The 27990-nt window shown below is 45.3% G+C and overlaps 1 protein-coding gene across 4 annotated transcripts; it reads right to left on the reverse strand.

The window, feature by feature from the left end:
- Positions 1–17280: 17280 nt before the first annotated feature.
- Positions 17281–27971, reverse strand: OTX2 (orthodenticle homeobox 2). Of its 4 annotated transcripts, none has more exons than XM_032251161.1 (5): positions 27767–27971; positions 27548–27611; positions 22766–22981; positions 21581–21756; positions 17281–19740 (listed from the first exon to the last, which is right to left on the reverse strand). In XM_032251161.1, exons 3-5 carry the CDS (start codon positions 22860–22862, stop codon positions 19120–19122), a joined length of 894 nt encoding a protein of 297 aa, XP_032107052.1. In that variant the 5' UTR covers positions 22863–22981; positions 27548–27611; positions 27767–27971; the 3' UTR covers positions 17281–19119. The 4 variants fall into 4 exon arrangements, with proteins under 4 accessions (XP_032107052.1, XP_032107055.1, XP_032107053.1 ...); XM_032251164.1 differs by having other exon boundaries at positions 21581–21732; positions 27767–27955; XM_032251162.1 differs by lacking the exons at positions 27548–27611; positions 27767–27971 and adding an exon at positions 25559–26587.
- Positions 27972–27990: the final 19 nt, after the last annotated feature.

Here is a 27990-nt window from a genome sequence, read left to right on the forward strand (position 1 = left end):
AAAAAAAAAAAAAAAAAAAAAAAAAAAAAAAAAAAAAAAGCATTATTACACGTTTGATGTAAATTTCAATGGCCTAATGAATTAATAGCACTTAAAACTAGGAAGTATTAATAATAATGACAATTCAAAATATGTTAACTTTTATTTCGTGGCAGAATGCCTGTTCTTCTAAAATGAAATAGTATTTATTATCTGCAAGAAAATCTCCCTTCATGACCAACATTGCATCCTAATGTATACCTGTGATTCATTACTGTTGGTGTAGACAGCAGAGTGATGTCTTAGAAGTATCCGTAAGTCCACATTTTATAACAGAAATGTAGCAGAAGAAGCCCCACAGCAGTTCAGCCGATGGACACACCTATCCACCCTTCCTACCTGACCATGGACAAGTGGGAGAATTAGAGTTTAGCTGCTAAACCAAGTTCTAAATATACCATCACCACCACTCTCTGTCTCTGTCTGTCAGTCTGTCTCTCTCTCTCTCACACACACACACAGACACACACAGACACACACACACACATATCTTTCTTCAGAAATTTCTCCATTGGTGTCAAGTGTGAACAAGGCTAGCCTATAGCAGATGCAGAAGACATGAGGACATGCATACTAAATTAGGAAAAGTGACAAAAATATAATTTCATTTTATTATTAAAGAAAATACAAATGTGTATAGAAAACTATCTTGCAACTTGATTTGAACATTAATTCTATTGTTAAATAACAATGTATTGGAGGTATGTGGGGAGCACATCCTACTGACAGGGTTCAGGAATGTCACTACAGATTGTACCACTTGAGAAAGATTTGGGAACAGTCTGGGCACTCCCTCTCCAAAAGAGCTGTGGAAGCTGGACAAGGCTTTCTAACACCATTACCATGCCAGGTTTTCTAAGAGATGTATTTTCACTTTTTTTGTTTTCTAGTAGGATTATTACTAGTAGGATCTACTAAGATTACTACTACATCATACAAAAACAAAAATGAAAACAAACCCTGAACTATTTTTCTCAAAATCAACTAGTTTCTAAGTTTACCTAGCATGTCAGAACTTTGGCATTTACCTGCCACATCACTTACTACTTATAAGTACATGTTTTCTTCTATTTTGAACTTTTTTTTTTTTTTTTAGACAAGAGTCTTGCTCTGTTACCCAGGCTGGAGTGCAGTGGTGCAATTTCAGCTCACTGCAACCTCTGCCTCCCAGGTTCAAGTGATTCTCCTGCCTCTGCCTCCCAAGCAGCTGGGATTATAGGCATACACCATGCCTGGCTAATTTTTGTATTTTTAGTAGAGACAGGGTTTTACCATGTTGGTCAGGCTGGTCTCAAACTCCTGACCTCAAGCGATCCACCCACCTCAATCTCCCAAAGTGCTGGGATTCCGTGCCTGGCTTCTAGTTTGAAATTTTAGTAAAACCCACCACACAGATTATTTTAAACATATTCAATATTTTACCAAGTCAGCTCACTTCCGGTGAACCAAAGGTCTAACGATGACTACTAAGGTTTAAATTGGGACATAACAATAGTACTTTTTCCAATTAACTTTCTAAGCAGGATAAAGCCATTTAGCCACTCGGCTTCTGTTCTTCTCCCTCCTGTCTTGGTGACCAGGAGAAATGATGGCCATGCTCTGGTCCTGACAAAGATGGAGTGGGAGAAAGGTGGTGAGCTACGGATGGACTGCGAAGTCCATGCCAGCTGTAAAAAAGGAAATTTTAAAGCCACAGCAGTCTTTTTGAGAACTCATTGATGCCAGGAGCCACAAGAAGGAAACCTGCACTGGCAGGCTTTGTTATTTTTTTAACTTGACCCTGACAATACCTGCTGGGTTACCTCTGCCAAAGAAGTGTCAAATGAGGGAGCAAGTTTGCACACCTGGTGAATTAAACCTTACAATACCATTTGGAGGGAGGAAAGAGAGAGAAAGGCAACTGCAGAAAAGAACAGAACCAAGAAATAGAAGCTAGAGGGGAGGAGGAAGAGTAAAGAGACAAACAATTTGAAGGAATTCTTTTGTGACATTTTCCAAGATCACATTACACCAAAGGGACAGTAATAAATACGTATTATAGTAGTCCCAGAGTGGGAGAATTTACTACTCTGGGTTTGAGTTTTTGTACCTGGAACTCAAAAGCAAACTGCATCAGTCACTGTGTCTTAGATTTTGATGACCTATTTGGCTGGACTGCTACTCTGTGGAGTTTCCAAACACATGTAATCAAACATTAAATGGTCTCTTAATGGACTGTCTTTTCCAAAAGGGCCTTTGTTTAATTTACAATCTGCATGTCTGTAGAAAACACTAAATAATTGCTTTTGCCCATTTCAGTAACATTTTGGCCATTACTTTAACAGCCCTCGGTTTTTTTTTTTTTTTTTTTCCAGGAATCCGTTTGAGGCAACTGGAGAGGGTGAAGGAGCTGGTAGTTTCAAAGACATTCAGCCAAAGCCAAGCTTGTTAGCAGCAACTGTCACACAACAGGGCCAGGACACATGACACCATATGGAGCTTCAGCAGCCACAGACCCCGAGACCCACATGTGCTCTCAGTGCGGAGCACCTTGTGGGCTCCAACCTCCTTCCACACATCTGGGACACCCAGAGAGAAACTGAGAGACTCGGGTAAGGAGTAGCACACACTGTGCTTCCTTCCATTCATTTGAATGCTGAATTCTACTGAAATGTGTCTTGAAAAATACGTGTTTTCATTCATTAGAGTGCTTATCAACATTAAGCTTCTGGTATGATTTCCATTTCCATACGCCTTTAAACTCATTGTTCTTTCCTTCAGACTCAAAAATTTCTGGCTCCTGTCATCGCCACCCATCATTATCTTTTCCTTTAACAAAAGTGAGCTCCAGGGAAGCTGAAACCTTATGTGTTCCAGACACTGAATGGTGCATGGTATAGAGAAGACCCTCAAATATTTGCTGAATGAATAGATACATCTATATCATGGCCTAGTTTTCCTAAATTCTAAAAAAGTTTAAGTGGAAACTTAATTTGAGCATGTCTGACACCTGAGAACCCTTTCCTGTAGCAATTCTAACGTACATTTTAATGTCTCTAGGGCCAGAAAAACATTACTTTTTAACTCATGTAATTATGAGTAATGCAGTTAGTGTCTGCTGTTTGCAGATATTTGCAGTAGACATGAGGAACTGCCAATGTACTTGGTTATTCTCCTCAATCTCCTGAGGAGGTCAAAGCTGAGTATCTTCAAGGCAAATGCTGACTCTTAAGTAACTACATTTCCTCATGTAACAAATGCAAATCCACATGAACCTACAGAAATCCCTTTGGCAATAACATCATTAGTGACACAGCTGTCAAGAGAATTTTAAAAATAAGTGTTTAAGAAGCATACTGTTAGATAAAAATGTCGATAGAAACTCACACCTAACAGGTCATTTAGCAGTAAGCCCAAACCTCTGCTAATGCTGGACAGTTCCTCATGGCTTACTTCCAGGAGTTCTTCCTTCTCTGGTTTTGAATGTTCTAAACTGAAGTTTCTGTTACTTGGCCTTGAGGGACTCTTCCACAGCTTGTGAGAGGACATCATTGAGAAATTTCTTGTTTTCATCTCTTTAATCCAAATTAATGCCTTGGACAACCCTGGACAATTCTTCTGCCTGCCTGGAGGGTGATGCCTTTTTAGACACTTGTAGGTGGTTGTCAGGTCCTTGCTCCATTGCAAACAAAAAAGGTCTTGCCTCCAACCTGTGCCCTGGGACATGTTTTGACTTTGTAATCTTAAACAAATTGCTTGCTTGCACAGACCTGTGTGCTGAAGAACTGCTGAAGCTGGTAACTAAGAAAGCTTTGCTTTTTGCAAATGTGGTCCATTTTGCCTATTCAGAATTTCTTGAGATATTAGCCCCTCTAGCCATTTACTCATTTTCTCTGTAATTCCTTAGAGAGCTGAATTGCCATCTTCAGTAAATTCATTTGAACAAATTCATTACCCTGTTCTCTTCTCCTTCTGCCATCATCTATACTCGTTGATTTGCATAAAGTCTTCTTTATTCCCAATTATTTTCTTTCTTCCTTTTTAAACCAAGGACCCAATTTACAAGTCTTCATTACTTTATTACTAAACTGCTTTATACCACTTTTCTTATTAAATGCCAATATTTAGGGAGGAAAGTATGAAATGTGTTGGCAGCTCTGTTTGAGCCACATTTAAAAGGAAATTAAAACCGTGTTTTCACAGTGTTTTTATAGATGAGGAGGGTAATAAACATTGCCCACAGATTGAACTAACCTACATTATATGGTAATAAACATGCCAGTATCATTCTCAGTTATTATGAGAACAGGTTGCTGTTCAGGGTGCTTGAACTAGAAAAGGACTACTTGCAGTGATGGAGAAATATTTTAAATCTCAGGTGGAGAGGACTAAAGTGTGATCTGGAGACAGTGGGGTGGTTTGCTTGCTGCAACTCGACCCCCTTGTAAAATTTGTCTTTGTTCTTACTTCCTTCTTTCCTAATATATTTGCAGATTTCCAAATTCTTATGGTTTCTTTGTTGAACGAAAGATACAGAGTATTTGTGACAAAGACAAATACAATACAAAATGAATTTAGTAGTGCAGTTATGCTACATATATAGTTTAATATATGGTACATAATACTGTATCATCTTTCTTCTTGAATTCTTCCTACCATATCAGTTTCCCTGTCCTTTTAGTAAAATGAATACAGTCAGCATTAGTTCATCAAGGCTTCTGCTCTGACCCAGTGTCGCTGGCTAGAAACTGACTACAATGAGAATGACAGTAACAATGATAACTCTAACAGGCAACATGAATTGAGCACTTAGCCAGACACTTAATCCTCACAACAATCCGGAAACTGGAAAGTGTTATTTTTCCTGTGTTGTAGATGAAGACCCTCAGGCCCAGAGGTCTTAAATAATCTTCATGTGGACACATCTACCAAGTTATAGAGAACCTCAAATTTAAAACCAGACAATCCAACTATGGAGGTTGAATGCTTAATCACTATCCTTAACTACTCCCAGTGAAACTAGAAGCCAATATCTTAAATAATTTTTTAAGTGCCAAATTGGTCCTTAAGTACCAATTTTTTTTTTTTTTTTTTTTTTTTTTTTTTTTTTTTTTTTTTTTTTTGAGACAGAGTCTTGTTGGGTCACCCAGGCTAGAGTGCAGTGGCACCATCTGGGCTCACTGCAGCCTTGATTGCCCAGGCTTAAGCGATCTTCCCGCCTCAGCTTCCTGAGTAGCTGGGACCACAGGCATGCACCACCACACCCAGCTAATTTTAAAAATTATTTGTAGAGACAAGGTCTTGCTATGTTGCCCAAGCCAGTCTTGAACTCCTGGGCTCAAGCAATCCTCCTACCTTGGCTTCCAAAAGTGCCAGGATTACAGATGTAAGCCACTGGGCCCAGCCCTAATTTACATGTTTTAAAGCATCTGGAAATCTTATCTTCTTAATAAATAATGTTGTATGAGGGTTTCTATAATGTTGGGAGCCTAGAGATACAGACCAAAAAAAACATTCAGTTTGATTATGAGGTTGGGATAAAATGACACACAGCTCAGGAAAGCTTCAAGATATTCAGAAAAGATAAGTAGGATGAGCACAGCTTGCCCTTCTGTAAGGGAAGGCACAGACTGCTATTGGCACCATATCTACTAAGTTATCAATGAAACACACAGGTGTAAAAGTCCTAAACCTAAAACGAAAACTGGCCCCTGGAAAGCAGTAAATTTGCCAGTTTGGATGTATCTTGGAAAGGTTAAGTAAATCACCTAGTCCAATCCTCTGATATTAGTTAAGATATATGCAAATCATTTCAGTATGGGAGAAGTTAAAATATACGCAAATTATTTCAATATGGGGAATCAATCATATCACCATCATCACCGTCATCATCATCATCATCATCATTGTGAAGATGTGGCAGCACTAGGCCAAGAGAACAGAGACCTAGTCTCCTCTCCTTCTAGGCTCCGGGATCTAGCCAGACCACCTCTCATGCAGCAGATACCAAGGAAAGACAGTTCTGAAATTGTAGTCCCTTCCAAATACTCTAACCATGATAATTACCTCTTATCTAACCAGGCAAATGCTGTGACTCTTTTTGCTGTTTGAAGCTTGTATCAGCAAGACACTGGAGCCAAAGCCAGTCTTAAGCAGTGACAATACTGCAATGTTTATTCCACGCCCTGTTTCTTCACAATCACTTAGACAATCACACAGTGTTATAAAATGCACCATGTTATCAGTCAATTGGTGACTTTTTATCATAAAGGGTGTTCCTTTACCAATTGTATACAGTACACCCATACTGTGGCCACTCAGTTTTCCCATTAGTAATTATAGCTAGTGTTTATTGAGTGTATCATTTTTGGGAGAAGATACCAAACAGTGAAGTAGGGTTTGCAAATACCAGTTAATTAAAAAGGTACGGCAGCAAACAAAGAATCTAGGAATGTAGTTATTGAACAACATAGTGGGATGTCTTTGTGACATTGCTTGCTGAGGACTAAAATTCTATACATGTCAAGCTGGTCTTTGATCCTATCCAAAAGAATGTATTGCCAAAAACATGTAATTTTTAAAAGAATTTTAGCATCAATAACCAACTTCCAACACATGAACCTTTAAAAATGTATTATTAAAATAGCTGCAGTGGGAAAGCTGGCTAGACATGTGCAGAAAGCAGAAACTGGACCCCTTCCTGACACCTTACATGAAAATTAACTCCAGATGGATTAAAGACTTAAACATAAGACCTAACAACATAAAAACCCTAGAAGAAAATCTAGGCAAAACCATTCAGGACGTAGGTGTAGGCAAGGACTTCATGACCAAAACACCAAAAGCATTGGCAACAAAAGCCAAAATAGACAAATGGGACCTAATCAAACTCCACAGCTTCTGCACAGCAAAAGAAACAATCATTAGAGTGAATCGGCAACCAACAGATTGGGAAAAAATTTTTGCAGTTTACCCATCTGACAAAGGGCTGATATCCAAAATTTACAAAGAACTAAAAGAGATTTACAAGAAAAAAACTAACAAGCCCATTCAAAAGTGGGCAAAGGATACGAACAGACACTTTACAAAAGAAGACATACGTGAGGCCAACAAACATATGAAAAAATGCTCATCATCACTGGTCATCAGAGAAATGCAAATCAAAACTACATTGAGATACCATCTCATGCCAGTTAGAATGGCGATCATTAAAAAATCTGGAGACAACAGATGCTGGAGAGCATGTGGAGAAATAGGAACACTTTTACATTGTTGATGGGAGTGTAAATTAGTTCAACCATTGTGGAAGACAGTGTGGTGATTCCTCAAGGACCTAGAAATAGAAATACCATTTGACCCAGCAATCCCATTACTGGGTATATATCCAAAGGATTACAAATTGTTCTACTATAAGGACACGTGCACACGAATGTTCATTGCAGCACTGTTTACAATAGCAAAGACCTGGAACCAACCCAAATGCCCATCAACGATAGACTGGATAGGGAAAATGTGGCACATATACACCATGGAATATTATGCAGCCATCAAAAACGATGAGTTTGGGTCCTTTGTAGGGACATGGATGAACCTGGAAACCATTATTCTCAGCAAACTGACAGAAGAGCAGAAGATCAAACACCGCATGTTCTCACTCATAGGCAGGTGTTGAACAATGAGAACACATGGACACAGGGAGGGGAGCACTACACGCTGGGGTCAGTAGGGGGGAAATAGGGGAGGGACGGTGGGGGGAGGGAAGCTGGGGAGAGATAGCAGGGGGAGAAATGCCAGATGTAGGTGATGGGGAGGAAGGCAGCAAATCACACTGCCACGTGTGTTCCTATGCAACAATTTTGCATGTTCTTCACATGTACCCCAAAACCTAAAATGCAATAAAATAAATAAACGGGAAAAAATAAAAAATAATAAAAAATAATAAAATAAAATAGCTGCAGTATTTTGACACCTCTTCAACTTTTTTTTATCTGTCAATCCTCTCTAGAGTAATCTAGCAAAATCGAATAGAACCATTTAAACTAGGATAGTGGGGTAGCAAGGACAGAATAATTCCACCAAGCAGTAAAAGCACATTTCTATAACTTCAGGCTAGAGCTGAATACCCTGGATATGAGGCAAAAACTGTTTAGTCTACATATTTGAAAAGTGCAAATAGTATCGGTTCCCCTGCAGACCACTTAACCTGCTTTCCCTGCAGGCACCAAAACACAGGACAGGTTTTGTTCACTAGTACTCCCCTTTCCTTAATTCTCCACCATTCTCCCCACTTTCCCCTGCCCCTTCTAGCCCTGAACCGTTGCTAAATGAACATACGGTGACCTGTACTGACCCTGCTGGTTGCAAAAATAAAGCCATTTTCAAAACAATAAAAGCAATTCTAGATAGGACTTTGCATTTTATTTTTTAAGGTGTATTTTCCCTATACTGTTTGGCAAAAACATCTATTTCCACAGGCTTTTTCTAGTCATAATCACAGTGATGTTGTTCACAGTTTAGTGGGCAGGGAACACACACAGTTACCTTTCCAACCTTTTAAATTTGTATTGGATTCTAAGCTCCCCCATCTTGGCCCTCGGGCATTTTCCTTGATAAAGCCCTCCTACTTTTTAGTCCAACAAAGACTGAAGACTTTGGATATGAAATTTTTAAAGTAACCACTAAAGAAGAGGCTTCAATTGTATTGGCCCAACTGGCAATCTGCAGAAGGCCACATGAATTGCTTAGAGATAACACCCTTGCTTTTCACCTTGTGGTCACCAGTTTGAATCAAGCAGAGATTAACAGTGTCCAGGCGTTGTTATCATTTGGTGATAGCTTGGGAGCTGATATGAAATAAATTGCTAGTATCTTGCGTCTACTTGCTGTAGGTCATCCAGTTCAGGCTATTTTGGGGACCAGATCCAAATCTTAGCTACAATGGTTACTCTAAATGGAAGCCTCTGCACAAGGATCAAATGCTAAATTAACACGTAGATTATGCTTCCTCTTGCACTAATGGAAGATACCCTCCCAGACAAGGGTAGAAACCAGGGAGCGATAGTTGGGGGAAATGGGCAAAGCCTGTGTATTCTAAACAACAGGTTTCTAAGTATTTAATTTAAATTCTACCCTGGCTCTCTTGCAGGTGACTACTGTTTGATCTTGATTTCCTCACCTGGATGGTACAGCCTTCTGACTCTGAGCTCTCACCTCCTTTACCTATTGTTTCATCCATGCCTTTTTTTTTTTTTTTAAATGGAGTCTTGCTCTGTCACCCAGGCTGGAGTGCAGTGGTATGATCTTGGCTCACTGCAACCTCCACCTCCTGGGTTCAAGCGATTCTCCTGCCTCAGCCTCCTGAGTAGCTGGGATTACAAGCACACACCACCACACCTGGCTAATTTTTGTGTCTTTAGTAGAGATGAGATTTTGCCATGTTGGCCAGGCTTGTCTTGAACTTCTCGACTCAAATGCTACTGCCTCAGCCTCCCAAAGTGCTGAGATTACAGGCATGAGCCACCATGCCTGGCCTCCATCCATCTTTGAGAGTCATCAAGCTTTAAAGAAAATGAAAATTTTCAAAAGACAAATTTGGGCACTTAGGTATAGTTGGTAAATTTATGTATGTACAGAGAGAGAGAACCAATAGAACAAATTTATTATTATTATTATTTTTTGAGATGGAGCCTAGTCTATTGCTAGGCTGGAGTGCAGTGGTGCAATCTTGGCTCACTGCAACCTCTGTCTCCTGGGTTCAAGCCATTCTCCTGTCTCAGCCTCCTGAGTAGCTGGGACTACAGGCACATGCCGCCATACCCAGCTAAGTTTTTGTATTTTTAGTAGAGATGGGGTTTCACCATGTTGGCCAGGATAGTCTCCATCTCCTGATCTCGTGATCCGCTGGCCTCAGCCTCCCAAAGTGCTTGGATTACAGTCATGGCCCATTGTACCCAGCCAATAAATTTTCTTAAGCTTTTAATTAGGGCCAGATAATTGCTTTTGTTGTTATTGTTATTTTGACTAAAGAGGCTTTTTAGTCTGAATCATTAAAATACTTGTTTAAATTTTCTACATTGTATTTCATGTGTAGATATTGTTCAAAATCATCCTTCTTTAGTTCTATTAAATTTAAATTTGTCATACATAAACAGCCTCTTTAAAAATAATTCAAATTAGGTCTAACAGGGTAAAATTTAGAGATAAAAGTCACTTTGGGGATTACTTTAAACAAAATCAAAGTCTCAAAAATTCTAGGGTAGATTTAAATTGTATGGGGCTCCCATCTTTCCCAGTTTTTGTTTTTGAGACAGGGTGTCTATTGCTCAAACTGGAATGCAGTGGCACCATCTTGGCTCACTGCAGCCTCTGATTCCTGGGCTTAAGCCATCCTCCAGCCTTAGCCTCTTGAATAGGTGGGACTACAAGTGCTGTGTTAACACATTGAGCCAGCGTTTTGTAGAGACCAGTTTTACCATGTTGCTCAGGCTGGTCTCCAGCAATCCTCTCACCTCAGCCTCCCAAAGTGCTGAGATCACAGGCATGAGCCACCAGGCCTGGCTCTTTTCCAACTGTCACCAAGAACTACAAAGTATCTATCTCCAAGTTCACCCAACATAAGTGTCATAAAGACAATGGCTCTTAATTCTGGTTTGTTACCAATCTCTTTGTGAATTTGATGAAAACTGTGGATCTTTTGCATGGGAAGACTACACTGGAGAAACAGAGAAAACAAAATTTTTTCCCATACAATTGAAAGAATTCACCCATCCTGTAAAACCTATTCATGGACAACTATCTTCAAAGGATATCTGAACCACAGTTTAAGAATCTCTGAAAACAATAGCAACTCAAGCATTTTGTATTAAAAATGTGTACATAATCCACATCCTGATTAATACACATGAAGGAATAAAAAGAGATAAATAATGTCCCCACCCTAAATGGGCAGGAATCAAGAGTAGCGGTTTAATCAGCTAAAATCATCGGTGAAGATGAAGATGGTGAATGCATGTTTCTCTCAAGTTTTCCACTTCTCCCCACCTCAAAAATCAGAGGGCCGGAGTGAATGAATGCTATGCTTTTAGTTAAAGGTAATTAACAAATAGATTGTGAGCTTGTTAGCTTTCTAAAGCTTCAAGTGGTCAGTTTAGAATTAAAAATAGAATCAGTTTAATCAGCAAGAAGAGCAGTGGAAAGGTGCATTTCAATTAGACTTGCATCAATTTAAATGTAAAAATATTAACGTGATTCCTCTTTCCAAAGTTGCCCAATTTCATCTTAGATTTAAGTTTAAATCCCTATGTTACATGTATTTTATGTCTATATAGATCTTTTTGATTTTTGCCCACACATCTGCCTCCTAAATTAAAAAAAAACATTTTCTAGCATTAAGCAACAGCAATAAGGTTGGTTGGAAATCTCGAACCAAATGTAACTCAAAGGTCATGAAACTAACTTGGATTAGTGGCCAAGAAGGACTTGTGGGGGCGGGGTGGGGGGTACGAGGTAAGTTTTATATGCTCAACTGCAGTGTTCAAAAGCTGTAACTCAAAATTCATTTTAGGCCAATTCGTTAAACCAGCCGTCTAAACGGGCCCTGGCACTGGGTATGCGACCGCTCCACGCGCCAGCTGGTGAGGCCTGGAGTTGGAACCGGAAGCCCTCTCCAGCCGGCCTCCTAGGCCCTGGGTGCCCGGGTGGGCACACTTCCGCGAGGGCCCGGGGACAGCGCCGGCCAAGCCTTGCGGGCAACGGCACACTCGGTTCCGGGAGGCAGGTACTCCAGGCGGGGAGCCTTGAGGCCAAGCCGGTCTCAGTTCCTGCGTCAAGAGGAAGCCTGGGCGTCCGGGAGCGCGGCGGGAAGAGCGCCCACATCGCTCCCCAGTGTGGTTACACCCACACCCACCACACTCTGACCCCCGCAAAGACCACAGAGGAGTGGGAAGACGGCCGGCCCCGCTTCCCAGCGCGGCAGCACGGTGCCCTGGGGCTCCAGCCTTCGCACCCGCCGGGCCAGCGCTAACCATTCGCCGCCGCTCCGCAGGGGGCCCGCCACGTGCGGCCGCGAGTTTCAGGCCCTATCCGGAGGGCAGTGGCCGTCGGAGGCGCGGGCTGGGGGGTGGTGGGCCCAATGTCCCCCGCAGCTGGCCAAAAAGCTGCCCCTGAGCCTCCTGAGTGACTCCCTGCCTTCTCCGGCAGTCTCTCCGGAATCTCCAAATGACTTTACCAGGGGGCCCCGAGCGCGGGGAGGGCAGGCCCCTGGGGTGATGCAGGTGTGTACCCTGCAGCCTGGGAAGGCCTAGCTTTCAGGCACATTGGTTTAGTTTGTTGGGTGAGACGTGGGGGTGCAGAACGGGAGTACTGTCCCTTTGTCAAAATTTCCGGGGAAACCACGGGACTCGCTCTGTCTCCCGGCCACTGCCAGAGGGTGCTTAGCGCTGTCGATTTGCGCACCGGAGCCCGAAGTCTTCCCCACCGCGGGCAGGAGAGCCCCGCAAGCTCTCCCGGACGTGTCGGGTTCTAAAGGAGCGGGAGCCGAGCAGCCACTTCAGGGATTGCACTCCAGGGCGGCCCAAGGCTGGGAGGCGCGCTGGCCCAGCGAAGAAGGCCCCAACCTAAGACAACCCGGGCGTCCCGGGCGAAGGTCTCGATCTACCGGAGCCACGGCCTTTCGGGCATCGCTCCATTAAAGCCAGGGAGGAGAGGGGCATTGGCCAGCGACCCGCCCACCTTTCGCCCGGAAGTCACCCCACGCTTACAGGCAGGTTTTTCTGTCTCCTTTGCGGAACACTATTAAGTTGTTACACCTATTAAATGAAGAACACAGAAGTCTCTGGATCTGCTGGACAGAACGCCTCTTAAGAGTATCGCAGCTAAAAACTAGGCTGGCTGTAAGCTGATAATCAGGTAGCTGTGGTCAGACACCCGCTTCAGAACCTCCGCTACTCAGAGACCATGTTATCACACGCGACGTCCATTAGGCCCCAGTAATCCGCTATCAACGCATTTTAGAGCCATTTGAATGTTAAGGAGATTTTTATTAATGGTCCATGATCCTAAAATGTGACTATTGGTTCTAGGAACCGATTTTAACAACTCAGGGCTATGATGAGTGATTTTCTGCTTTCCTTGTAGCCTAAGGCCTCAAGAGATTTCATTTGGGAGATTAGGGACAAGACCTAAGGGAGAGAGTCCTCACCCCACCAAGGACCTGACTCTAAAGGGTACTTTCCAGCTTTTATGTGGGGAACCTGAGAAGAAGGGAGCAGGCCTGTGGCTCCTGAAGGCAGCATTTGCAGGTCCTTTAATGGGGAGTCCAGGGGAACAAAAAAAAGCAATCGACAATTGTATGGCTACTAGAAACTGGCAGCTTATTTTTAAAGAAGCCTTCAGATGGAAATGTCAACTAGTGATGTCAAGTAGACTAAAATTCTTAATCGAAAGGCCCCCTTTGCACACCTGCAGTAGGCAAACTAAGACAGGAGCAGTAGAGAAGGATTCTGATTCTTGAATACCTTTTTTCCTTGTGGTGCTGAAATAGACGTCAATCCAAACTTTGCCCAGTTACCATTATATTTTCAGTGGGATTTGTTTTGTTGTTTCTCCCCCCACAAAATACCGTGTTTCCACTAAGAATTAAAAGGGGTGGGGAGATTAAGGAATAAAAGTGAATCATAGGCCTCACGCTGTTTGACTTTCCCTCTAGGAGAAAAACAAAATTTGAAGCCACCCTCCCCCTAGTGATAGCCTGGCTTCCCCGGCACCTGCAGTTATCTTTGACCAAATGGGTTGGACTTGGTAGGGATCCTTTATTTGAATTTGCTTACTGTTTGTTTGCAGTCGACAGCAGGTTGGTTTTTAAACATAAAATACACTGCTTGCAAGAGAGGAAGTCTCGCTGTTTCTCTTTAGCATGGGGGAGGGAGTTCTCCCTTGGTTTTGAGGACTGCTGCATAGAAGGCCTTCAAACGCAGGTCTGCTCCCTCCTTCACAGCCACTTCAGTATACAGAAACTTCCTCTAGTTCCCCGTTTGGTTCCGTGTCCTTCCAACTGCTTCCATCAGAAAAACTACCCTTTCCAAATAGTGCCTAGATTTTGTTTCCATCAGGTAAAAAAACAAAAAGCAAACACCCCCCCCATCACCAAACACATTATTATTGAAGGTCTCATGTTGCTATTAACAGGCAGTTTGAAAGAGATGCTCCAAGCAATCCTATACAACATGTCTTAATACACCGGAGCACCACGGTTTCACATGTAATGTTAATTCTGTCCGAGACAAATCCTATAATCTGTGCAGTTTCAGAGCCTAATGCCAAAAAACATGGGGATGGGTTTTGTTTGGGGTTTTGCTCTCCCCATTCCAGGTGAAAGTCCCAGGGGCTGCCGGTCTTTTCTGTCACACTAACCCAAGGGCGGAAATGGGGCGGCTAGGGGAATCAGGTTTTATCAGAGCACCCTGCGCTGACAGGCTGAGGCGGTTTAGAAGAGAAAATCAGAGGTGATCAGGGCACCTGGTCACAAATCTGAGCACGCAGATGCCTGATGGGGGATTGGACCCTTTCGTGGAACAAAAAGGAGAGAGATAGCTGGTCATCTTAAAGGTCTCGAAGGAAGCCAAAAACCCAGGCGGAAGTCATGGCTGACTCTGATCCTGTATTTTCCCATTCTGGTTGTTTTCAACCATGTCTGCTTCCATTTGCGTGGGATGCGCTGGTCTCCTGCCTAACTCTTTTGTGTTCCTCTTTTGCATGATTAAAAACACCTTTCTGTATGCAATAAACCACCACCTAGTACTGGCACGCCTGGTTTTGGGTTACAGCTTTGCCCGGGTAACAACAGCGAGGTTCTCCCTGGGTGTGAGATGCAGATTCGAACATGTGGTGTGCGCGCCAGGCCTAGCCGCTTCCGGTTAAGTGGCCGCGAGAACGTGACTGCCGGCCCCTGTCCTGCAGGTAACCGGAATGGGCTGCCAGGCAAGTTGGCCCTGCCCGGGACGCCGAATGGACCGCTTCCCCATTCCAAAGCTGGCCTATGGCCTTCAGGGCCGCCGAGTACTGCAACGGGTCCGAAAAGAAAGAAGGCACTGAGTTAAAAAAAAAAAAAAAAAAAAGATCTAGAGGACTAGGAGAGAGAGAGCATGAGCCAAAGGAAACGGAATTGCACGGGCTTCCCCCAAGGCCTCAGCTTAGTGCCGGGGGAGCCCCCAGCGCAGGGCCAGACTCCCCCAAACCCAGCAGCCGAGGTACCCGGCTTTCCTGGGAGGATCCCCAGGGTCCCAAGGCAGGCCCAGCTGGGCCCCGTCAGCTCGGGACGCGGGAGGCCGCATACGCTGCTGGAGCCCCCGCGGTGGCGGCCTCGCCCTTCGCGGCAGGGAGAAGCGGCCCCCTCCCCAGCGTCTGCGGCTCATCCTCCCGGGAGACTGGGAAGCTAACCGCCGCGGGCCCAGCCGGGCTTGCTTTCGCCGTCCCGGCCCCTTCTCCCCCGCCGGTGGACCCACCTCGCCGTCCCTTCCGTCGGTCTCGGTTTTAACTCCTTGGGGTGCAGGGCGCTGTCTTCTCGGCCGGGCCACCCCACCCCCAATCCTCGAAGCCTGCCTGACCCCTGCCGTCCGCCAGGCCGCGAGGTTTCCCAGCGACGGGCGCCCCGGCCCGCAGCCGACCTGCAGGCCTGACTGCGGGGCTCGGGCGGGGCCAGCACTCGGCTCCTGCTGGCTGCGCACTCCCGCGGGCGCACAGGCCTCGCCACCCAGCTTCGAGCCTTGCCGCGGCCCGCAATGCCCGGCACCTGGCGCCGCCGAGGCCTGAGGACAAGGCCCGGGGGGGTTGGGGGTGGGGGAGACGTGCTGCTGCTCAGGAGAGGTCCCGGGTGCGGGCCAGGGACAGAGCCAGCCCAGAGAGAAACGGGCACACCCGGCGAGGCAAGAGCCTCAGTCTCGCCCGGGCCAGGCCCGCCGGGCTGTGAATGAGGCCCAGTGGGCGGCGCCAGGCTGGGGAGTCTCGCGTCGGCCCGGGCTGGGAACCCTCGAGGCAGGGGTGTGAGTACTGTTCCCCGGTAACTCCGACTGGGCACTGAGGAGTTAGAAAAGCCAGCCCTTTAGCCAGAAGCCGAGGGCGCGGGCCGCGGGGCACCACGTTCCTTCAGGCAGTCCCGCCCCAGCCTCCCGGCGTCTTGCGCCTGTGCGGACGGCCGTGCGGGCCTGGGGGAACATCCACAGGAAACGGGATTAGCGGGCACCGTGTGGGAGAGGGGTTGAGGAAACCCACCATTATCTAAAACCTGGAGGTTTCGAAAGCCGGAACTCAATTGAGTTGATTGAATTTCTCTTCTTATCTAGGAAGGAAAGAAACACTCCCAAGGTGAAATACAAAGGGCCAAGAATCTCTGTGGGAAAGATAAAGGTTTGGGGCAAGAGATCTTTGTAAAGCAACTACCCCCACCCTCATCAGGACCTGTCCTCCAAAACGAAGCTTATATGGCCGCTGTCTTAATTGCCGATACGCAGCTGAAGTAGCTCCCTGACCCCATTGGAGGACGGCGTCATTTCAGTAGCAAGCATCACCATTATTTGGCTTATTAACTTCATTAAAACCGGTCTTGACTAGGAGTGGAGATCGGAACTCTCTGGATGTCTATAAGCCACTGCTCGCTCCCCGCCTCCTTCCCTCCCTCCGTTGCCTTCGGTCAGGGGGAATTTATTTCTTACTTCGCCTTCGATTCAAAGGTACTTAACTGCTTGGTCTTCGTTAAGCGAAGTTGTGCAGAGGCGATGAAAAAATTATTTTCAGAGGGTGCTCAGTGCCTCTTCTTTCTGACCAATTTTTTAAGTTTCAGGAGAGAAACTGCTAACTGCGTTGTTTGCTGAGTAGCCCAATGTTCATCGTCATTATTGTTTTTAAAGAAAGGGCAATCTTTCCCCGCCCCTTGCGGGACATCCTGCATACTGAAGGCAATGGTAGAAAATGGTTAATTTGGTTCTGCATTACTGTTGCAGAAGAAAAGCTGGGAGATTAAGACCCTGAATCTGGGCAAACCTGTAAGCAATGACTCAGGTCCCAATTTAACTTCGTGAAAACTACACTATGTTGAAGGTTATCAATAGGTACTGAAACTCTTGCCATCAAATTTGGCCTCAAATGTTGGTTGCAAACTGTTGCATTTCTCTTGCCAGTGAACCAATTTACTTCCTAGGAAAGAGTACAGAGAGTTCAAGGGAGCATGCGCAGCAGGGACCGGAAAAATGAAATAGCCAGAAAACAAAATGGTTGCAACTGCTAACCTTCATTTAAAACGTTACAATCAAGAGTCACTTAATTTTGGTCAAATGTAAGAGCTTAAGAAGCTTAAAATGAAATTAAATATTGCTTTTACCTGAGGAGCACCATGATCATTGGCCCACTTGTCTTTTCTGGTGACTGGTTTACAAAATGCAGGTACAACTGAAAAGGGACCCACTCTTTTTCCCCTTCGGCACTTTCTTAAACACACACACACAGAAAACTGACCAGGGCGCCTTATGTTCAACTACTGAAATTATAGGTTTTAAAACTTTTCTGAAACTCTTTTGTTCAGAAATCATTTCTGCCTGAATTGCTTTCAGATTCTGATTACACTCCCTCTCATGTTTACTTCAGATTTTTTGGAAGTTAGAAAAAAAATCCCCTTAACCAAATAAAGAGAATAGAAACAAGAAATTCTTGTCATTCTCATGTTTTCAGAGATACTCCAATTCTCCTCCTCCCTCTTAAAAATTTGATCTATTTTAAAACATACTAATAAAGTGCCTAAGAAATTGTTCAGGTTTGCGGCAGGGAGGGAAAAGCAAGACCAAGATCCTATTGATTGCTAGGCTCTCCAAACTCAATTTCAGAGCAATCCTGATGAAAGTCACAGTCTACATACCACTGTCATTCATATCTAGTTTATCCATAGATTAGCCAAGAAAAAAAAAAAAGTAAAAATAAGTTTGCTAATTTCCTCTATGCCCTAAGAAAAATGTGTTTTGGGAAGGAGAGGCTGAATGTTGGCTTCTCATTTGTAAATAGTAGTGTAAAATTAAACTGGACCCAATGTTGTGCTAGAACCATTTTAATATAATTATACATATCTGCCAAATCCAGGAAGAAAAGGTTTATGCATATATAACTTTTCCAGTTAACATCTGCAAGCATAAACGACAATGCTCTCAGTTTAATAATCCATCAGGGTCAGGGCAATTGACCAATGTCTCTTTACTGCTAGGCTTACCCACAGTAAATTACAGATGAATTAGTGTCCTTTTGCTTCTCTTCTCTCACTCTCCTTGTCCAGAGACATTTTGTCGTAAAGTTTCAGTGCAGCTCACCTCCAGCCAAAGGTAATCTTTTTAGATCAGTACTGAGTTGCTCTGAATTTTGCTTATAATTATAACCTATTTAATCACAGAAGAACCCCTGCAGAGGTGGAGTTCAAGGTTGCATACAATAACAGGAGATCACAGTTTTGAAGTCTAGCACAGATTAAAAACCACAGATGTACCATTTATAAGACACACACTGATTGTCTCTTAAACTACATATTGACTCCTTATGAACATTATTTTTTAAATAAAGTAGTGCATCTAGGACAATCAGTCGCACAATTCACACAGCCCTGAAAAGTTTTTTCAGTGCCAACTACCAGTTGGTCATGAAACGTGAATGAGCTGGAGACACTGTTCATTCCTAAGATTCAACCAAGGATTGGCTAAAACATTGGAACACCTCTGCTTAAGAAGGCTATGATCTTCCCTCCCTTCCTTCACAACTTAGTTTTGTTTGATTTTATTTTTGGTGGTATTTGGTTGCACATGGCTAGAATGCTTTTGATTACTTTGCAAATCAGGAAAACCAATTATCTAAAACTATGACAGGATCTTAAGTAGATTGGTTTGTCCGTTTCAGGTTGCTGGTTGGTAGGCCCCTCTAAGGCCCTTCATTTTTTCCTTCTATGCCTCTCGGAACTTTGATCAGATGAGTCTGAGCATCATCCCATCTAACTCTTTTAACCAATGCCTGGCTAAAACTGGAATGTCCAGCCCAGTATATTTAAAAATCACCCACAAAAAGAGGTTCTACAGGTCTTCACAAAACCTGGAATTTCCACGAGGATGTCTGATCTTTATAATCCAAGCAGTCAGCATTGAAGTTAAGCTTCCAGGAGGCAGTTTGGTCCTTATAATCCAAGCAATCGGTGGTTGAGTTAAAACCCAAGCTTGAAGCTCCATATCCCTGGGTGGAAAGAGAAGCTGGGGACTGATTGAGATGGCTGGTGACTGCATTGGTACCCATGGGACTGAGTGTGGCCCCTGGTCCAGGAAGCTGGTGATGCATAGGGGTCAAATAAGATCCACAGTCCATGCCCCCAAAATAGGAAGTTGAGCCAGCATATCCTTGACTATAACCTGAAGCCTGAGTATAGGTCATGGGATAGGACCTCTGCATGCAGGAAGAGGAGGTGGACAAGGGATCTGACAGTGGGGAAATGGAAGCTGGGCTCCAGATAGACACGGGAGCACTGCTGCTGGCAATGGTTGGGACTGAGGTGCTAGAGGGGGGAGTGAATTGGCCACTTGTTCCACTCTCTGAACTCACTTCCCGAGCTGGAGAGGTCTTCTTTTTGGCAGGTCTCACTTTGTTTTGACCTCCATTCTGTTGTTGTTGTTGTTGCTGGCGGCACTTAGCTCTTCGATTCTTAAACCATACCTTGGAAGGGAAAGAAATGTCTTTAACACAGTTTTGGTAACTCCCTAAGGACAAGAATGGCTCCCAGATTATACATTTATCTTACACAGACAGATCAGCTGCACACACAATTTCCCCCGCCACTGAAGACCTATTATGTGGCACTGTCATACAAACTCCTGGACTTGTAAGAAAGTTGGGGAGACTGTCTAAAAACACTTGGCACTGCCTTATTTCTAGCCCAGAATAATAAAATTTAAGATAATCCCCCAAATCATATGGCTAGAAACTCTCCACTTCACTTTCCTATCTTATTTCACCTCGAATACACACATACACATAGACCCAGCTATATCTTGGAACACTCTCACAGAGGAATAACATGTATCGATGTCTTTTGGAGGGAAATACACAAGAATTGAGGGAAAGCAATTTTACTGTTACATGCTAACAGGAACAGCCTAAATTCATTTACAGTTCATCTTCCGGGAAGCAACTGCTAATATGGAAGTTGGTTGGTTCCATCACCCTTCTTTTTGTCTCTCTTAGAAAGACCCACAAAACAAAGCTCCAAGGGGAAGACATAGTCTTGTTGAGGAAAGAGGTTTGAAGGTCACTATTTGCTGAAAGCTGCTTTGTGGTAAAAGGAGGAACTTATATATACTCTGCTTTGAGTTGGAGTACAGACCTGCTAGTCTCCAAGACTTGAGTCTGTGCCTTTAGAGTAGGGCCACTCAGCACATAGACTCAGTCTCCTGTGCTATGTTCACTGGCTTACCACTTTAATCCTCTGCTGCAATCTTGACAATTCTCTTTCCCAGCCCTGTTCATGTTCTGCAATGAAGAAGCTATGATTGGTGTATGAGGGGGCTGAGAAGAGAAACTACTGGCATTTTCTGGAGGACAGGTCCTTAGCTGAACTTTTGAATGAGCTCTCTGTATGGGTGCCATCACTGTGGTAAAAGCGATGCCACCATGGCCAAGCTCAATACCACCAACCATTCGGGGCCATTTATTTTCTCCCAGAGAGGACTTTGGTTCAAGACTTAGAAGTGCTAAAACTTCCTCCAACCTTCTTTGAAAAAGCCCCTTTCCCAATTAGCAGCTGACACTGATGTCTGTCATTTTCAGAAACATATTCTAGCTAAAGGAGAGGCCCAGGTGTATGTGTGGTTAACATGCTAAATACTTTGCAGAGAACTCTGTACAGGGCTCACTCACCAGGCAAGCTGGAGTTGACCTTCCCTCTCCAGTTTCAGGTCAAGTTTAGTGGAACTAAAGCAAGAGCGGTGTCACTAGAGACATTATGTAGATATTTTATCTGTTAAATGGCTCAGACCTAGAAAATTCTGTTCAATCCCTAAGAAGTCAAGGAAAATACATTCTTATTGTGTTGATTTATTTGGTAAAAGCACGAGCTGCGTCTGAACCCTGATTCTGCCACCAAACTTAGTTAAGACCTTGAACAAGTCATTTACTCTATTTTTTCATCTGCAAAAATATTTGGACTGTCCAGGAGCTGAGCTGCTTTCAGACAAGTCCATGAGAATAGGGGAGGATTTCTATACCAAGGAAGGGAAGGGATACAATACCATGTGACTACTCTGGAAATCTGCTCTAGGCTGGGTCTCCCTCCACCAGCAACCCAGGCCTTGAAGACCCTTGCTTGTAGGATTAAGTGGTGATGGGAGGCAAAAAAGGGCAGGAGAATAGTTTCCTGGCGCCTTAGTGAGTGAAGGAGTTTCGAGCCTTCCTTCAGTCCTCTCAAAGACCTGGGGCTCTCCATAGCCCTGGACATGCACCATATTCTGGGGAACGGGGGCATGGTCAGAAAGGATGGCTCTGCCTGCATCTGCCCTACCTGCACCCTGGACTCAGGCAAGTTGATTTTCAGTGCCACCTCCTCTCGCATGAAGATGTCTGGGTACCGGGTCTTGGCAAACAGTGCTTCCAGCACATCTAGCTGTGCCCGAGTGAACGTCGTCCTCTCCCGGCGCTGTTTGCGGGGGGTGGCTGCGGGACAAGAAGCCCAGGGCCCTTTAGGGTGGGGGAGCAGTTTCTCAGTCAAGGCGTTTCGGCGGGTTCTCCGACACCCCTACCCTCCACCCCGCAGCAATCCCCAGCTCCACACAGCCCTTCCACCGGGAGCCTACCAATGCTCTTCCCACCGCCTCCCCAGCCTTGCTCCCGGGGGACCCAGGACACATGCTGCTTCTTTCTCCACTCTTCCTGGTGTTGAGATTGCTCCAATCAGAGCATCACTTAGAAAGTTAACAAATGAAACATTTCTTAAAAGACACCCCCCAAAATTTTTTTTCTCCAAAAATCAACTCCCAAACCACAACACAAAAAGACTATGCCATGAAATCAAAGGATCTCCGAGGACAGACTGGCAGTTCAAATCGATGGGGGAAGTCTGAATCCTGCTCTCAGGGCTTTCAGCACACCAAGGGCCTTTGTTCCTCCATCTTTAAAATGGGGACATAGTTGATTCAACTTTTCCTTCTAGGAGGATTTTAAACAGATCTGATTGGAAAGGAAAGCACTCGCATTTGGAGGAAGTCACACCTCTTGGGATTAAAGCAGGCCCTGGAAGTCAGAGGGAAGGCCTGGGCCTGGAGGGAACAACTGCAAAGTCGGAGGGTCCTAAAGACTTACGGAGAGAAAGCTCAGCTTCTCCAAAAGGACACTTCTGAGGAATGGGGCATCCAGATATGGGCAGGGGTCTTTTGCACAAATGTCAAGGACAGTAACCTTCTTCATCCCACTCTGATGCCAATCCCTTATTTACTCGAATTAAAAATCAAATGATGCGATTGTAACTGTTGCAGACCCACCTACTCACTTCTCCCAACCCCTGTTCTCTGCTTAGTCAGTAAATGCCCGGGGGCTGCTTCCTCAGAAGGAAAATTTAGTGGAGACCTAGCCTGAAGCTGGGTGGGGACAGTGTGACTGCCAACACCTGTGTTCCAGGGAAATAGGGTGTTGCTTCCCCGGAGGACGGCGTGGGGTAGGGGGGTGCAGGAGTGCAGCAGGGCTCACTTACCTGGGTAGCCCACAGAGGGGTGCAGCAAGTCCATACCCGAAGTGGTCAGACTCAGCCCATTGACTGCGTAAGGCGGTTGCTTAAGATAAGACATCATGCTAAGGTTGTTTGGAGGTGCAAAGTCGGCCCAAATCGGGGGTCCCCAGCTGGAAGATCTTGATGCGCCGGGGGTGGACAGGTTCAGAGTCCTTGATGGGTGGGAATGGAGCAGTGGAACTAAGGGCAAAGCAAACAAACAAATAGAGGTGCTGGTTTAATGCTTCGGAGGCGGCAGCTCCTCCACGTTCCACCACTAACTTAAAAAGAGCACGGGCTAGGCGAGGCAGAGGCTTTTAAAGGACTTGCAGACACTCCCCCCCCATCCCCGCCCCCACCCCCAGCTGCTCTGAAACTAGAGGGGATGGAGGGAGACCAGATAAACCTGTCTTCCCCCCCCCCACCCCAAACTTAAAAAAAATGTACCCAAAGAAAGCAATTACAATCTGCCTTCCCCAAGAACAAAACCCCACGCCTTCAAATGCACACATTGCATTCCTATCCCTACATTTGCATAGGACTCATTGGCTGGCACTAGCTAATTGTCTCAAACAAAACTTGATTGGGGCCATTTGCAGAGACAAAGAACTCTTTGGCTAAATAAATAATGCTGATAACAAAGCCCATTGGTGAGAAACAAAGAAACAATTCAAGAAATCTACCTCTCCCCAGACTGTTGCCTTTCCGTGGCAGAGATTTTAATTATCTTAGCTTTTTACCACTTCCAACTGCTGCGAAGCTAAAATGTCAGTGCATTTAACATCTAAAATACCAACTTACTAAATGACAAACTTGGAAAAACTGCTCAACCACTATTATTCCACATTTGAAGTCATTTCCGGTAATCATTTTCACCTAATTAGTAGTCTGGGTAATTAGATTTCCAGGTAAGTAACATATTTATTAGGGTTTTGGAGAACGTTGATTATATGTGTCTAAAGAACGAAAGCTAAACAAACAAGTATTGAACTTTTAATAGACACCCATCAGATATTTAAACATATTGCAAAAAAGTCTTCAAGATTGGCACGGGGCTTGCCAGAAATTGTTAAGTTAGAATCCCACCAATCAGATAACGATGGGGCCCCACATTTGTAGTGCAAGCTGCTTCCATGTTGATTTTGATGCATGGAGGCTGCAGATCCTGTGGGAGGCAAATTTTCAGACGTTTGGGTCCTCTGCAGCTGCAGCAGAGTTTCCTGTTAACACTAACTGCCTTTTGCACATTTTAGTTTTAAAGAAAGTAGATACACAAATATCCCAAGTTGTGAAACTAATAGAATTTCTCCCTACCGTTCAAGTTCCTTACAATCCTATGAGAAAAAGAGCTCAAGGGGGAAAAGAAAGAAAGAGAAAAGTTATTTACTTTCTTCAGCTGAGTTCCCCCCTCCACCCCAGCAAAGAGATTCAAAGTAGATGTTAATATAGGCTGGCAGTTTGCAAGTCTGCCTTTTATTTTCCTAAAATGTGGCACTTATATGCAAGGATCTCTACTTTGAAACTTTGACACCATGAAAGATTGCTTCAAAATGGCGGATACAAGATAAAGGTCTTACTGAGTTTTAAGGACTCCGGGTTTTCATATTTACGTTGTTTAAGACAGCAAGGCACAAAAGTCCATAAATGAAACTCAGTAACTTCTGTCTGATTTAAATTCAGAGCACAAAAGTCATTCTTTTCTAACCTAAGATCTAATTTAATGTAATTTTATAAATGTCTTTCATGGAGGAGTTTGTATTCTCCTCAGTAAAACTAATTTAGTTGCCCCTACAATACAGACTTTATATTTTTGCATGGTCTTTTCTTTCCAAAATACTGTTCTTTGGAGGCTGTGAAAATAAACAAAAAATCTCCAGTTTAGAGGCTGTCTAAACACATATATGACTGCTTTAAAATACAGTCAGATATGTGTTTAAACAGCCTCTAAACTGGAAACTTGTTGTTTAATCTTACTACCTTGCAAAGTTCTGAACTGCAGTACTATAGAGAAACGTAAAATCATATCAGATGTACCCATGAGAAATATGGAAATGTTCTTACATGTCGAGCTCTCACCCAATTAGAAATGCCTAACACATCGTACAATAAAGTAGCACATTCCAACATAAAAAGCAGTAACCGACAGAAAGCACCAGGGCTGAGATCCTTCCAGGAGCTCCTTTGCCCTTACCATTGCAAAATGGCTAAAATTCTCGGAAGAGACTATTTTCACTTTTGCTCCTGGATCCACCTTTAAAAGGAAAAGAGGAAAACCAAAAACCAAAACTAAGAGATTCTCTCCACAGCCGGCCTAGGTCTCCACTGTGCATAGAAGGCATGGGCCCTCCCAACTAACTTTCAAAGCCCTTTTCCTCCCGAATCAGAGTCCAGAAGGGGAAAAGAAATAACTTTTCCAAAATCTACGCCTCAGTATGACTGCTCACGAGGTGGCCTCTGGAGAGCTCATACCTAGAAGCTGACCACGGTCACGCGGTGAGTCCAGGCAGCCGGTCGGCGACCGTACCTCCGGGCGCGAGTGCCTGGGCCTTGTGTCCCTGCCGGCAGCCCCGCAGCCCCGCAGCCCCGCAGCCCCGCAGCCCCGCAGGCCTGGCGCCCGAGGTCCTGCTCCACTGCCAGCGTCGCCCGCGCAGCCTTATATCTAACGGTCAATTCCTGCAATCTGTCGCTCCCCCCCTCCCCCTTCGCCTTGTATTTTTTTTTTTTTCCTTCCAAGAAGCCCATCTACCAGTTGCTGTGTTCTCGCTCAACAATAATTACCTCGTCCGAGAATTAATTATAATAAATGTTTTCTTGATAAACTAACGAGATAATCCGAGGGGCACACGTCCCTTAATTACAGGCCGCCATGCTCCGCTCTGCTTCTCGTCCGGGCTGATTAATTTTCTGCATGATGGAAAGGAAACAAAACTACGCGGACTGGCGACTGGCCTGAGGCTGGAAAGACGATGAAGAGGAGGAAAGAAAGAAAAAGGAGACGTGTGGGCACCGCGGAAAACGGCGGGCGCTGGCCTCTCTCCGGCGAACTCGAGTGAAAGTTTCTGGCCTCGGGGAATCAAACAATTCTGCCACCCGCGAGGGAGGGAGGAAAAAACGTGCCAAAAGGGTTGGCCTTGACTATTAATTATCGTTGGGAGAAAGCCCCGGTGTTAGCAGCGCTGAGGTCTGGGTGTCTACCTTGCTCTGGGGGGAGGAGTTTCCTCTCCTGCTCTTCGCTCGTGCTAATAACTTTTGGTGCCTGGAAAAAGTCCCGAGCTGAGCAGGAGAAATCCCGACCCGCAAAGCCCGAGGATGCTGGGGAGAATTTCAAGGAGCGACTTCCCGGACCCTTCCCCAAGCAATCCGCTACTGCGGGGTCAGCGCCGCTCGGCCTTCGCTCCCCGCCCACCGCTTCGGCCTGGGAAGGAGGCAAAAGCCAACTCGGTGGAATTCTGACGGAGGACTTGGGTTTCCAAAATTGTGTCCCGAAACCGGGCATCGATTTCAACAGTCACCTGAACGCAGCAAAGCGAAGACTTCTTGGGAGTTTGCAGCGCGACCCGTCGCCCGGGCCCGGAGCTGGCAGAGACCTTCTGATGGTTCTCTCTGAGCAGACCCAGGACACAAGCTGAGCCTCGGCGAACCCCTCCGCCCCCGCCCGGCCCCGACCCACGACACCTCATTGTCCCCGAGGCTGAACCTGGGAAGGAGGTGCTGGAGCGCGCGAGCGAGCCCTGCCGCTCCCCGCCAGAGAACAGCGGAGGGGCCGCGGTCCCAGCAAGAGGATTCCTGTCCTCCGCCCGGCCGCGGCCTTGGGCGGAGCAGGGGCCACTCGTTGCTACTTCTGCCCGTCCCAGGTGCGCGCGGAGGGCGACTTGGGGCGGGCCGCGAACCATGCCCGGCAAAGTCCTGTTGAAAAATCACTCTTGACGTTCGCTCGGCCTGGTGACCAGGGTCGGGGACCAGGACAACCGGGGGTAGGAGTGGGGGGACTGCGTAATTGCAACCCAAGGTGGTTTTGGGGGGTGGTGGGTGTTTAAAAACAAAGAGGAGCCCTGGAACCTTTTGGAAGAAACAAAACCGAGCTGCATTAGGCTGAGGGAGAGGAGGCCGAAAAAAGCGAGTGGCGAACGCCGGGGCGGACGACAAGCCAGCGCTCCCGTCCTCCTCGGTTATCCGCTCCGGTTTCTGCTCACGTTCATCAGGGACGGGCAGGGGTTCAAGCGGCGGCCCCTGGCCCAGGCAGACCCGCAAGCCAACCGGGTTTCCGGCGCGCGGGCCCAAGGAGGCGCCTGACTTTTTATTATTGTTGTTTCAATCCATACATCTAGCTACATCTGCATCGTTTTGTCTCGGATTCTAAAAATGTCCTTGGGATCCATCCAAACGACACCAACCCAATCTAGGGGCCAAAACGCAAATATCGCGGGGAGAAGCCCAGAACGGCGTTGACGTAAAAACAAAACCACAAACAAAACCTTCCAAAACACCCAGATTACACTCGCAGCGTTTAGACGACGTTTCGCAGAAGCGACGACCCTCAGGAGCACGCTCTCTGCCTCTCCCACTCCCGCTCTCATCTCCAGATCACATTTCTTTTTTGCAACGATCGTTGTTCCGCCTCAAAATTTGTAAGAGAAAATAATGCGTCCGCCTACAGAACTCCACGTTCCCACAGGGACATCGGTCGGTCTATTGGAGGTACTGGGGTGATGGCCGACAGACACCGGTACACGTAGATATAGGTAGGCAAGACAGACGGACACTTACCTTACAGTCGCATGGGAGGTTAGAAAAAGTCAAATATCCTTCAAATTCCAAATAGCCAGCTATCCTAAAAGAAATCAAGAGTATTGAGTTAGAAACGTTGTAGTCTTCACCCTTCCATGAAAAGTCAAACACAACCAAAAAAAAATTTTTTTTTAAGAACAAAAAATGAGGAAGGCGGCTAGAGTTCTAAACACTCGTGGGCCCTTCTGCAATACATACAAAGTATATGTGGTGAGTGAGGGCTGCTCTAGCAATTTTTATTTTTAATCACAGTGGAGGCTGAGTTGGAGCTGAGGTCGGTCCCGCTCTCAGGGAGATTTGCTGAGAAAGCGCCTCTCTGGCAACTTTTTGACGCAAACTCTCCAACCAATGGCAGGCAGAGAATGATTGACACATCTAAGCCAGAGGGAAAATAATAAAAACACACAACAGGGGGAGGAAAA

The sequence above is a fragment of the Sapajus apella genome, unplaced genomic scaffold (genome assembly GCF_009761245.1).
Source record: "Sapajus apella isolate SASKATOON/1434 unplaced genomic scaffold, GSC_monkey_1.0 scaffold74, whole genome shotgun sequence".
In the NCBI taxonomy this organism is placed as follows: Eukaryota; Metazoa; Chordata; class Mammalia; order Primates; family Cebidae; genus Sapajus; species Sapajus apella.